The sequence below is a fragment of the Amblyomma mixtum genome, chromosome 2 (assembly GCF_055824585.1).
Source record: "Amblyomma mixtum isolate Tamu chromosome 2, ASM5582458v1, whole genome shotgun sequence".
Lineage (NCBI taxonomy): Eukaryota > Metazoa > Arthropoda > Arachnida > Ixodida > Ixodidae > Amblyomma > Amblyomma mixtum.
Genome location: NC_143013.1, coordinates 128,368,799 through 128,382,681, shown reverse-complemented (window position 1 = coordinate 128,382,681; position 13,883 = coordinate 128,368,799). Strand labels below are relative to the sequence as shown.

At 44.0% G+C, this 13,883-nt stretch overlaps 1 protein-coding gene across 1 annotated transcript; it reads left to right on the top strand.

Moving 5' to 3' along the window:
• Nucleotides 1-726: 726 nt before the first annotated feature.
• Nucleotides 727-13,573, top strand: LOC149360846 (uncharacterized). The gene is made up of 5 exons (XM_089567947.1): nt 727-789; nt 3,063-3,214; nt 9,891-9,958; nt 12,723-12,806; nt 13,443-13,573. The coding sequence occupies exons 2-5, from the start codon at nt 3,093-3,095 to the stop codon at nt 13,571-13,573; spliced, it is 405 nt and encodes a 134-aa protein (XP_089424073.1). The 5' UTR covers nt 727-789; nt 3,063-3,092.
• The last annotated feature ends 310 nt before the right edge of the window (nt 13,574-13,883 follow it).

Below are 13,883 nucleotides of genomic sequence, written 5' to 3'. Positions count from 1 at the left end.
AGTATAAACATAGTAACCCGTACTTAACCGGGAAACATGTAAAATTGCACTGAAAATCGAAGGAAAAGGGAAACATGAATCCAATGTTAGATGGCAGTGAGAGATGGTGGCCTGTTTGTAGCAACTGTATTTTCCGAGCTTTCCATTCGCAGAGCATTAGGTCCAGCTGTCACTGTTACAGACTTCTCCAGTGTAATAGGATTCTGTCACGCTCCGGTCTCTCCTGGCGTTTATTTTTATTTGATGCATGAAATTCCTCGCCTGTAGACGAAGTTTCCAAAGCGGTGAACCGTAGGAAAACATCGCTTTGCGCCGGCTCATCTGTTCTGGGAAATGCCTTCTCTAATCTATCAAAACAAGATGTTCATATCATCCGCTAACGTTCCAACTGCAGGGGTAAATTCAGCCGTCAGTCGAAAAATAATGGCAGCCATACCTTCGTTGTCTTTTTCTCGCACAATTACTTTAGGAAGCTAATCTACACACACCAGCGTGCAATGACCTCCTCAAATCTTGAAACATATCATTCACACCAGACAGGACCGTTGTATGATTTTATTTTTTTAACAGTAAGAAATCCTCGCAGCGCGTGGGCCTCGCATCAGTACAGGTATATAATACAGCCGGGAAACGACGGCAGACGCCTTACACGCTGCTGTGAAAGAGTACAAGATGCGTTCCTGTACATTTAAATTATTTGCAGTAACAAAACTTTCTCTTCTACTGCTTGCTGCGGGTGCTTCCAGAGGGCCGAACAAGTTGCAACGGGAAGTTCCTGACACGTTCAAAGTGAGAAATACTGGTTGCTTCCTCTATGAATATCGTGATAATTTGAACCTTCACTAAGTAGCCGCTTTTCGTGTATTGACATATTGGCTTATAATCACACGCATGTTTAAATAAACCTACTATGCCTAGTTCGTGGAGTACAAAGCTCTAAATATTTGTTCAAGTCATTAAGACAATTTTTACTGATGATCTTTACGAAAACAATATTTTTGTTGCTATAACGCTTCTTCGATCATGTAATAGAGAAACAGAATTATCAGCACTGACACCCGCACGCTTACACTTTAGTGCACTAAAAAGAAAACATATAAGGCCGAAATGACTCTTTTCATGCATGCGTGCATGAAAACGTTCGCAGTGTGTTCAACCGAGAAATAAAAATAATTGTTCGTTCTTAAAATAAATATTTAAAAAGAGAACTTTTGCCCGCCCCTTTCATAGCACGTTCTGTCGCCCAAAACGGAAAATATCGATTTTGCAATTCCTCAGCCTCTTTAGTTAATCCCAGCACTGGACTTTAAACAAAAAATGGACGCAAAAACCGACAACTTCGACACCTTGCTGATAGGAAGGAATGAGTAGACGAAATTATTGTTGACTGCATTTTTCCTCGAATGATGCGCAAATCATCACAAAACATGCATATCGCAATGGAATTACCTTTGACCTAGTAAAGAATTTGTGAACCAATGTCTTCTCCAGTATTATTTTCTTATCGTTTTGAGAAGCTAACCTGTGTAATGCGTTCAACGTACAACACCAGTTCAAGCCACGTGACAGCAACAATTGTCGTATAATCGCTGCTACTTCGTTTCCGTCGCGGGGAGCAATCACGTTACCCTCCTGGGTTACTAGTAATGACCAAAAATGAAATATTAGCGATGGCGCTGAAGTTTTTTTCATGCCTTGCTTTAGGTTAGCTCTATATATGTGAAAGCCAGTTTTGTGCTTTTGGAATGAAAACGTAAAGATGGCGACGAAAAATTTCAAATATAAAATGTTACCTGGCTTCGGCTAATGACAAGTAGCTATACCAGTAAGCTGCTCTTTAGGCACTATTCCAGCTTAAAAAAACACGCGCATAAAAATTTTGCGTGTCTACTGCTCTTCGTGAGATCAAAATCCTGCCAAGGAAGAAAACAGCATAACCGGGAAGCCATTTTTGAGACGTCGTATTGAGTTTTTCGCGCTATGCAGCTTCATAACTTTGGCCACCGAGGAAGCTCACCGTGAAGAGCTCATTCATCGATTTTCAACAATAACGAAGGCTATATAATGGTAAAAATTTACACCTGCAGACTTCAATTCTCCTATTGAGATCGTATTTTTGAGTAACGAACGCAATTTTCAATAGCAGTCTTCGTTTGTGGCCTAAGCCTTCAGCAGAGACTGGTTTGGGACCCTTTATTCGGCGGTGCAGAATTGCGGGGCCTGGGATTTTTCTTTGCGATTTTGTGCTGAAATGTCACCATAAACCGCTTGCACGAGTGCCGCAATGTGTTGCCATTTACGCTGGTGCGCTTGCTTTCGTCGCCAGCTGAACATCTTGAAATACGTATCGTCATGAACCATGTGTTTATGCGATTTATTAAAATTTTGAATGGTGTCGGCTGAAGTACGCACAATCAGGTAGAGCCAACTGAATAGCTAATCAAAGCTACCCGTTTTAGATTCGATTTTGTTCAGCCACAATTCCATTCTACTAATTTAGGAAACTGTTCTCGGTTTCAATGTTGACACTCTTTTAATTCGCAATATAACTTTGTGTCCTAAACTCTCTCATTAACGGGTTTATCATTATTTCAGGCAAATATTCATCGTGTAACCATGCTTCGTCAAACATATAATGTCTGTTTTGGCGTACTATCAGGGGAAAAAATGTTCAGGGGAAAAAAATGTTCGCGGGATGCGGGTGAAAGAGAAGAAATTTATTTCGACGAAATGACTTAAACCAGTCACCTGAAATCTGTGAAGCTGTGCCGAACCAGCATGCACCATAAAGAACGATGCGCTAGTAATACTGCCTGACGGCTGGGCCGCGCACCAGCGCAAAAATAACTGTTTGTTCAGAGTACTTTTGAGGGAACTGATAGAATCCACATTAACAGACAATCCCAAACATCGCTCAAACGCATCGTTTAGAAGACAAAGGCGTATGCGGAGAAAAAAAAAGAAAAGGCGTACTGCATATTTTTAACACCATCGCGAGATAGCCTGACAATTTTAACAGGTCATGCTGAGCGTAATATTCGTGTGCTCGCTATACCGCGCAGATATTTGAGGCCTTCACACACCCCATAGGGATGATGGACATCGACAACGACTCCATATTAGAGTGCTTGTCGGCGCGCCGAGCGGCCCTGGACCCGAAGACTAAAACAGCGACATATGTGTGGTCGCTAGCAGGCAGCGACGGTAAAACACGGTGAGTCGAACTACAAAGAGACGTGACGCACACGGCGACGGAACGCAAAAAATTGTCAGGTTGTTAAGGTCCGCTCTGTAACGAACTCAGCTCGGCGCAATCTGCCGCCTTAGTGGTCGCTGTATTTTACTAAGGTCTACAATGAAGTCATGGTGGAACAACAGCGCGAACAGCGCTAGCAAGTAGCGCTAACAGCGCTATTTGCTATCTTTGTTTGCACTGTTGTTCCACCATGAATTCACACCAACTAGCCCAAATGTCTGCTCTGCTACAATGAAGTACAAGACCTACACAATTTTTGAAGACCTGGGCTACCATAACGATCAAAACGGGAGCATGTTCACTTGCCTGACGCTGGTCATGCGCCCACAAGTGGACAGCTTGCGCGTCGACTGCCAACATATTTTATGAAGTGCTCCATATGGCAGCTTTCGTTTTAAATGCTGTAAGTTGCGCCCACTTTCCTTCATGCAACTTTAATTTCTTGCGGGTTAGTGGATTAATCAAGCAGAACGGGAAATATATGTGCTAAGAAAGGTCGGAAGGGTAAGGAGAAAAACGCTATTTGCTATCCGAAGGTTAAGAAGCGACAAAATGAACTTCAACACGCACCTTAATTACTCTCGCTTGGAAGAGTAAAAAATACGATCTAGCGGAAGAGATGTCCAATGACATCTGCAACTATAGTTCGCCTCCATAACCTGTATTTTTTATTGGTTTTGCATTATTTCATCGACTTAATTGGCGTTTAAAGGCTACACTGGCGACCTCACTTAAATTTTCAGCACCGAAAAGGGACCTTACCTCGTGCCCAAAAATTAACGTCAGAGGAGTTGTCACTGACGTCGCCATAAGGGGATGGAGAAGTATTCGCAGATGACAGCTGCAATTATACATAAGAAAAGCGCAATCGCACATCGAAACAAAGGCAAGCGATAGGGAATGTTTTCTAGCTTTTTTTTTCCCATAAGTACGAAATCAATTCTTTGCTGAAGTGTTTTCACCAAGAATACTTACAGAAAGATGAAAAAAAGCAACCAGAAGCCTTCGGTAGGATCTCAGCCCAAGTAGTCCTCGAGTGGCGCGCAGTGCTTTGCCAACTGAGCCAAAGTGTAGCCTGTTTTCTGTTCTACTTGAGGAAACATCTGATGTGGCACTCAGCTGGCAGAGCAGGGAGCGCGACATGTGAGGCCATATGTTGAGATCCTACAGATGAACTGAGGTTGAATTCTGTTCTGCTTGCTGTAAAATTATATGCTGTCTACAATTTTTATGCAATAGATTGCCTCCGTCATGTTCTTATTTTGTTAATATGAAATATCCTCCTACAAACTAACTTTGGTTTAAATAAGCGCTGCCTTCTCTGTATGCATCCGTACGCCTTAATACTTCCTTCATCGGTGCTTTGCTGCGAGCATCAAACACTCAGCGATGTTGGCGTCAAAAATTATTTACGCCTTTTTACAAATCGTCGGCCCTTAACCTCACCGTATGCTACTGAAGGTAGTCGTTGAAGATAGCTCACTTTGTGTGGGCAACACGTCGAGAGTTGGGCCAGCTTTGAAACACAGCAAATTGAATGCCCAACCTACGTTTAGAAGTCATAAATTATACCGAGGAGTTGTAAACTCAACTTACTCCTTTTGTTTACGCTCGATCGTGCCTGAAGCTAACCAGATACCGTTGACAACAAGCACACTAGTTACTTACAACGAACGAGTCGAAACGGTACCGTGAGAACACTTTTCCGGGTGGCGATATTTCGTGCCCATCAGACTTGTGTGCTGCATTTTTGCTTCGTAAACTGTATGGTTGGCCTGACGTGCTGCATTTCTTTTTTTTTTTCAACGGCAAATTTGAAGCACAGATGTGTATAAGAGTTACATGCACTGTGCTTTTAAAATGGGATTCATGAACACGCATACTGCGAAAAGGCGGTGTTTGGGAATTCTATCGCTCAGCACGAAGTGCTCTTAGCTGCCGTTGTTGGCGCGCTGCGCGTGACCTTAGCGCCGGAACGGCGGAAAACGCGGATGCGCACCTAAAGAACTTTGGCGAAGCTTTCACACCGCCTGGTGCTACGTGGTGCCGTAGGAGCACATGCGTCAAAAACAGCGTCTTCGTGGTCCTGCGATAGGCGAAGGTATTGCGCGGCGCAAAGATGCCTAATTAGGCTTTGCCCTGCAGCCCAAGAGACGCAGGCACAGTGCCAGTAGAACTTGACAAGGCAGGCGCAACATTCGGTTACATGGAGGATGCAATTCACGCGGACCCTAAAACGCAGATCCCGTGGCGCCATGTATTAGGACGGCCAATAACCCACTATAATTTATTCGACGAAGTGGCCGGCAGAGGTGGTAACGGCTTAGTAAGGGCGGCGTCCAGCCGCGGTGATTCTGCTAAAGTTCTCTGTACCACATACTGGCACCGTCCCCTCTTCGGTACTTGGCGAGCTGTGGTCGCGCGCGTCGCCATACATAAAAAAGCCACAAAAATAGCCGTGCCAGCTGCCGCTGGCGAAGAAAAGTTAAAGGAAAGAAAAGTGGATAATCACTGACCATTCCCAAGACTGAGCGCGGCTATCAATGTCTTTGAGCCGTCCTAGGTTACAGCACGCCTTTCCTGTAGTCGAAAGCTTAGATCTACTCTCTAGGACGAGAAAATCTGTGAAGCTTTCCTACGAAAAGTGCCACCACTGGTGTAGTGTAGAAATGGTTCAAATTGAACGCTTTTAGAACGCATACAGCACACGCCGTACCTCCTCAACGCTTACGTCATGCGTTGGCATTAAAAAAAGAATGCAGATTTGTGCCGCTTCTCATTTCAGGGAGGAGAGATTAGTGACTGATTCAGTGTGTGTTAATTTTAAAATATCGCGGTGTGATTCTGCAGGAGGATAACTTGTTACAGAAAACACAAAGCTCGGGAACCCTAAATTAAAACTAATGGTGGTGTCGGTCGAGCAGCTGAGCGCTACAAAAATATGAAGGATACAAAGAGTGCCGCTGTAAAGAAAACAACAAAACACAGGGAAATTGGGGGCAGGTACGCGACAAATAACATAACATCGAAATTTTAAAGCCGCATTGAGGAGAAGCTGAACTCTCCAGTATTTATAGAATACCACGTTATAATGACCATGGCGCCATTTTAACTGAAAAAGCGGCTTTCATTTGCTAAAAATGCGCCGAAACAATCTTTCCTGCTTGTATCGAGGCTTTTTTTATCTCGAGAAAAATTGTGCATAAGCGAGTCATCCGAGATTATGAATCGATAAATTAAAACTTTTTGAAAAAAAAGATGTCCACGTTAAAATATGCTCTTGCGGTTAGTGGTGGTCACTAAATTGATATTAGAAAAATTTAATTGCACCAAGCCCATTTTACTGGGCACCATTACGTTTGAAATATTGTTGCGGAGCTCCAGGCACCTAGTGATATATGTAAGATACGCTCTGCGCCGTCTCATTTCTAAATAACCTTACCTACGTTGGCTGGCTTCCCACTATTCCACAACTCAGTCGGCTGACAGCTGTGAATAGGTTCTCTGCGTAGCGCGACCTGCGGCGGGAGTTTTCTTCGCAGCCATTTATGAAGTGCATCTTATGATAAGAGGCGTCGATCCTACGAGTGGGCAGTTTAAAACATTGCACCAAGAAGGAAAATAGACATCAGTCAGTCAATTGCACTTTTTCGCCGAATTTCTCGATTATCCTGTGCTCAGAACAGAGAAAATAAAAGATCTAGCTTTGGCGGTTCAGATTGTCTTGTAATCAGTGTCCATCAGAACCATTCAAGGTACAAGGTAGATAGACGTTGCTCAGATGGTTCTTGATAATTACGAAGTGAACAAATGAGGGAAAACCTGAGGGTGCTTGCCAGTGTTTCGACAAGAGGACTTGTCTTCGTACGGGCAACCCCTCCAATGATGAACGCTTTGGCCAGACCACGACCAGTCGTCTTGTCGAGACGTTGGGAAGCACCCCGAGGCTTTCCCTCTTTTGTTCACCTTGTTATCTACAAGGCACAAGCTGTTTAAGAATACAATGCATAAAAATAGCGGAACTACACTGATAATGACTCTGGAAATTGAATGACATCATTCTCAAAACATTTCAACTACTTCATTTGTAGGAAAGAGGACATACATTTGTCCCACTCACTTCGTAAAAAGACCCGAAATAATGAATTCACTCGTACAGGATTGTTTTCCACGCAAAACAAAACTTCCATGAAAACTAAAAAATTGCTACGAGAAGTATTATGAGGCAGTTGACAGATAGGACACGCTGACGACCTTCAGACGATTCAAAATGCAAAAGTTTTCCAGCCCAATTGAGCCTCATCTAACTGGAGAGAAAAAAAACTAGGTGCGGTTTAATCCGGCTGTATTTATTAGACGAGCGAAAGCTCTGTTAACCCTGGTAAAATGTGGTTTAGCTTTAATAAAACTTTATCAATTATAAGTACATTGGATTGGACGGAGACGATACATCGTCGACGCACTAGTTCCTGCACGCTGCTCATCCATAGCTTTGTTTGAAGGTAAGCGTACGCCAACTGCTTTTATATAGCGAACGGTGCGTCAAGCTATTTTCGGAAGTTGCGGGAGTCCTGTTGGCTAAGCACACGCAGCGGTGGCGAGGAGCAGCGGGTCAAGTGATTCGATAGCTACGAGGCCTAGAGCGTCGTCCGCCCTACGCACTCAGCGGAGGTGAGGCGTCAAGAGTCACGCGACATGATGACTGAGCCAAGCCTTCGCTCCTCCTGGCTTGAAGGTGAAATTTCACAGCCATATGGCCTTATGCTTTGTATGGGAAGAATAGAGATTTCGCTCTAGAAAAAAACACCGTGGAGGCCTATTCCAGAAACATTCAAACATGTTGAACCGTTGATGTCATTCAGCCTGTAAAAATATTCTATGTAGTTTCATCTCCGCCCGTTTGTCAGCATATGAAGCAAATGAGAGAATTCAGTCCTGCTTACAGAGATTAAACACAAATTGAATTAATGAGGTTCAGTGGACTCTGAGCATTTTCTCCTTCTTTATTGTCTGGGGACCAAGTTTCTCTATCAATAATGTGTAAATGCATTGAAAAGGTTTTGTCCCCAAAAAACTGTCCATAATTCGTGTCGTCCAAATGAATGAGGTCGCATTAGCGAGGCACGACTGTACAGGTATCTGCCCCGCCGCACTTTATTGCAAGCAAACTGCAGTGCATGAAGACACTTTTGCCTGCGCGAATCCATACGTCTAGCTTACACCTTCGTTCAGTTTAAAGCAGTCATCATGTGGTAGTTGCCAGGATTAACGACAGAAGTTATGTAGAATGGAGCAAACTTTTTAAATACAATTTTCTCACTAATGAATGCAATTTGGGCGTGGAAAAGATAGAAATAGCCAGATAGAGCTATACAAGCAAACATTTTTCTAGAGTAAAACGATGGTATGGAGCAGCCATCATAACATCCCATCATAACATCCATTCGTCCCACTGCGAAGACGGATAATTACACTCGATGCAATTGTCGCTAAGAATCCTTTTTGTCTCATTTATCATTTATGTTCTCAAAAATTCATTACAATTCGCGTTTCAAAGAAAGCATACTTACCTTCAAATGACATGACCTTGATATTTGGGCGTTTAGAATGCTGTAGTACTACTGACCATTGCGTCAATCACATGAAATAGAAAATAAATTCTCTCCGCCTAACCGCACGATTGACCAGGCTAAAATTTCGCACAAAGGTTGCATTTGGTGGTCACTTTTGTTTCATACTACATTTACGCGGCGTACTTTCCTGATTCGGGCAGAATTATTCTGAAATGCCCATCGTCTGCGGCGACAGCGAGCCAAACCAAAAGGCTTCGCAATAGCGCTGCCCGTGGCGCCATCTCGCACCCACCCGAGAAATGAGACCTTTGTTAACTCAACCACGAAGTCCCCCTTCTTCGGTAGAGGCCTCGTTTTTCCGGTGGATTATTGACAGGGTACCTGCATACCTGTAATCGCTCAAGATAAAATAGTATACTTTGAAGTTCGTGAAAACTAGATGTGTGCGGCTGGCCTGGTTGGACGGGGTTTAATACAAGATGATGAGGCCGACTAGCACAAGTATTGAGTAATTTGGAAAGTGCTCCTGCTCGTGAGGTTCATGACTTTGAAACGGCCTAGACTTAGCAAAACGAGAGAAAACCACAAATAATGCTGGATTGAGAGCTCTAGTGTAGCATTCGTTCATTAAATATTGAAATAAATTTGCAAGCGGAAGAAAGGAAATGTATTCTATATTTGCTCAAATGCCGTGTTGTTCGCACATTTAGGTTAGATTGGTCAAATATTTTAGAACTCCCCAAGATTGACTAGACCCGTGATAAGGGAGTAATCACTCATTGGTATCCACCCAAGCGAAACCATAAGGCCACGAAGGAAAGCTGTGCAGGTTTTTCAGAAACATCATAGTTAAAAAAAATTCGTCCTTGTTCGGGGTTCGAACCCGGCACCACCGCTTCAGCGGAGCTGTCGATCTACCAACGGTGCTAACCGGGGCGGCAAGCTTAAGGCAGTCGAGAGCGATGTCGTTTTGTAAGAAGGCAGTAATTACACATTGCCATCCGCCCAAGCGGAACCATATGGAGGTATTAACAATCCCTGTGTCCACTTTCATCTTCCAGAAATCATGTTCCACTCTACCACACGCCAGGAGACACGCCTGATGCTACACGTTACACCGTGGGTTCCAGTAAGCAAAACGTTTTTTACTATGCATATTCAATAAAAATTTCTTATTCCGGAAGAGTCTCTAAAAATTCACGCCGGTACTCACCTATGGGGCAGAAACATGGAGGGTAACGAAAGGAGTTCATCTTCAGTTAAGGACAAACTCGGCTTAATGATATCCTAGTAGAAATCAAGAAGAAGAAATGGGCTTGGGCAGAGCATGTAATGCGAAGGCAATGCATCCGCTGGTGGATGGATTGGAACTTAGTGGATTCCATGAGAAGGCAAGTGTAGCTGGAGTGGCCGAAATTTAGGTAAGCGGATGAGATTAAGAAGTTTGCGGAGATACGGTGGCCACAGCTGACAAAGGATACGGGTAATTAGAGATACATGGGTAAGGCATTTGCCCTGCAGGGGGCGTAGTGAGGCTGATGACGATGATTCATCATGCGGAATGGCGAAGCACATCATATTTTTCACTAGACACAGAACAGCAGTTTGCCCTAGAAGAGTATAGATTCCCGAGCAAGTCACCTTACACAAGATAAAAAGATCTTGCGTCTGATCTGCTTTTCCTTATCTTCTTTCAAGCGGCAGTCTTGAGGCCACTCTCGAAAATAGAACGCGCTGTTGCACACCTTATTGTGCTGGCGAGGTAAACAAACTACAGAGTATTTTTGGGCGTGTGTGCATGAGACTGCATGCACGAGTGAAAGAGCTAAACGGAGAGTCAGGAGCGCCCACGTCACTCGAAACGCAGACGAAAGTAAAATCTAAATGTCCTCCAGCTATCGCCAGCTGCCGGAAACACACGGAAGCATTTCTTCAACTCCTGTGACCAAAGCTTCACGGTGTTGGCGTCAGTCTATCCACGCTTCGAGCGTTCGTGTTAAGCGGGCTGAGGCCTGTAGGTACAGAATTAAGGCAACCTTCCTGCGAATGCGAAAGTTGGGCATGAGATATAATGTTTATGTTGATTTCATTACGACGGAAACTGACCAATGTTCGCCCGGCAGTGCAGCGAAGGCGCAGCCCGATGCAAAAATGAGAGAGAGAAATATTTTCTCTGTACGGCACAGTGCCCGGGTCATACGTTGTGCGAAAGCAGCCCGGTGCCGGATCCCATTTTCTTGCGTTAGCTACTACTTTAGACAGATAGTTCGTTCTCTGCTCACATCTTCTCACAGAACACAGCAAATCATTTCACAGCAGCATGGGTTCGAATCTGCCTATACATTGCCGCAACGAAATCAAACGTTTGACCTTTTTGTTTCATCAAGCGTCAGTCATTTTAACAAATTTTAGTCGAACGGTAACGGAATAATGTAAGGCTTATCACATTGGAAAGATTAATTCCGCATGCGTCACAGAACTGTGATTTTTCACTTTACAGCAGTGACTTGCCACTTTTTGAAGGTGCCTCTTGAATAGAGCAACTCATTATCAGGAGTGATACTCGTACGTTGTGTTCCTTCTAGTTTTCCTTGGTAGAAATTGCATAAATGTCAAGAAATTTGTAATAAATGTTAGTTAAAATCAGTGCTTCTATTGTCTGCTTTTTCGTTTGTCTTCATCTTCCCAAATTTCTCGGGTTGAGTTTGGTTTATGGGCATTGAACATCCCAAAGCGGCTAAGGCTATGAGGGACGCCGTAGAGAAGGGCTCCGGAATTTTCGACCACTTGGGGTTCCTTAACGTGCACTGACATCGCACATTACACGGGCCTCAAGAATTTCGCGTCCATCGAAATTCAACCCCCGCTGCCGGGGTCGAACCCGTGCGTTTCGGGTCAGCAGCCGAGCGCCATAACCACTGAGCCGCCGCGGCTGCCGAAATGTTTCGTTATAAAACAGAGTTTATACCCCATAAACTCTGTTTTATAACGAAACATTTCGGCAGCCGCGGTGGCTCAGTGGTTATGGCGAGTTAACGTATGCAGGTTATGCAGGAGTTAACGTCCCAAAGTGACGCAGCCTCTGAGGGACTGAACCAAAATAACGCTTCAAATTGACATATTTAAAACACAACGAAACGATATGATTTGTACCATAGACGTAAGCCGATGCTTTCTAGCAAGTTTTGAAACTGATGCGTTGAGTGGACGATAATTTATATTGATTTTGAATGCTCCCCGACGAGGCGCTCCACATTTCAACAAAATCGACTGATTCCAAGGAGCACCTGACCCAATTATTCCGGGTCAGAGATCCCAATTGTTTTTGTCTAGAACAGCTAGTGCTTGCCTGAGATTTAGACGTAATCAGTAATCCGGTAGTCCCAGTTGGCCGTTAGATCGTAGCACCAAGCTCCACGTCAATGCTGGCGACCAACTAGACAAATATTGCCGGTAAAAAATAGTTTGTAATTTACTCTTAATGGTACGGTCTAGTGTTTTGACTAATGTTCATGATTATTAGGCGTGTACGCCTCTTGGAGGGCAAAAAAAAATTAAAGGCGCTTAAGCTTCGCCTTTAAGACTAGAACGCAGTAGCGTTATCGGAGGCCGCCGCCTATCGGCATTCGCTATCGGCGGCCCTACGCGGGCACGGAGGAAGGCCTTCGCCGCTGGTCCGCCTCCTGGGATTTTCAGGCACGAACGACGCGACAGAGCCGCGGTAGCGCTGCGCCGTGGCGACAACTCCGGCTTTTTCGCCTCACGAGCAGCTGAACGCGGTTGCATTAAAATGGGCACCCACGAACTATGGGTTTGCATCCCTTCAAAGAGGAGCGCTATGCTTCTGTAGCAATATAAATAAAAATGTGAAACTGCTTTGTTTTTTATTTCAGAGGATGCTCCGGTGGAAGTTGCCTACTTCCGTTACAGCGACTACAAGGATTGCGCTATTCTTGAAATGCCTCATTTTGGAGACCGTGAGAAATGAACACTTTTGATGCATATTGAAGACTTCCATTCATTTCACTCGAATTGATTTTCGATTGAAAAACCTCATTGTTAAATATTTTATTCAGTGCCCAGGAAAACACATGCAAACGGTACCTTATGAATACATTTTATTTCTGTTCCACAATGCACCTGTCATTATCGGGGTTAATGTTCAATAGAGCCCATATATGGCTCTCCTGGAGAACCCGGTGAGCTGGTAAGCAGCCGCTCCTAAAGCGTTCAGCTCGTTTCTAGTCAGAGAAACGCATCTGGAGCAGAGAGTGTGTGAAGAGGCACTCCCGAATATCAGGAGGCTGAACACAGTGAGACTGAAAATGTTCGACTCGGTAAATAAAGTTTCGAATTGCTCGTTTGATTCGGTCTTGTATTTGAGGTTGATATTCAAACGTAAGATTGCAATGAGCGCCAAGCTATTTAAAAGAGCCACGATCATTGTTTTAAGATATGTAACGTCTGCAGCGAATATTTTTTCTAAGAAATGACTTCATACTGAAATTCTAAGATGCTCGCTTTAATGAAAGGCACTTCAGCCTTCTGGCAAAAACATTATTCATGGTCATTCCTTTCCAGCTCATTACCCTAAACGACCTGTTCCTTTGCAGAATGCACACTTTGGGTCTCAGAAGAAGCGCTGGATTCCATTCCTGACAAGTGCCTGGAGCAATACGCCGATATATGCGGCGATGGCGTTCCCATCTTCGACAAAAAGATTTGTAGAGACGCCGATAAATAGGCGTAAACGAGTAGAGCGCCGGGTGGAAAACTGAAAGAAAGTAATTAATGAAATAAACTTTTCATTACTTTTTACGGTGATTCATGCTAACAGAATGATGATTTTCTTTTCTTGGCAAAACAAAAATGACCTCAAATTCCAGAGCCTCAACCGCTCCCAATGCCAAGGATTTTCAAGGTCCCGAGTGTTGGCAGCTATCAAACCTACTCATTTATCTTGAAAAAGGATTCTGTGACCGTGTGAGGTGTCTATTTTTAGTGGGCCCTTTCACGTTCATTCAGTCCTCTGTCAGTGGTCACTCATATACAAC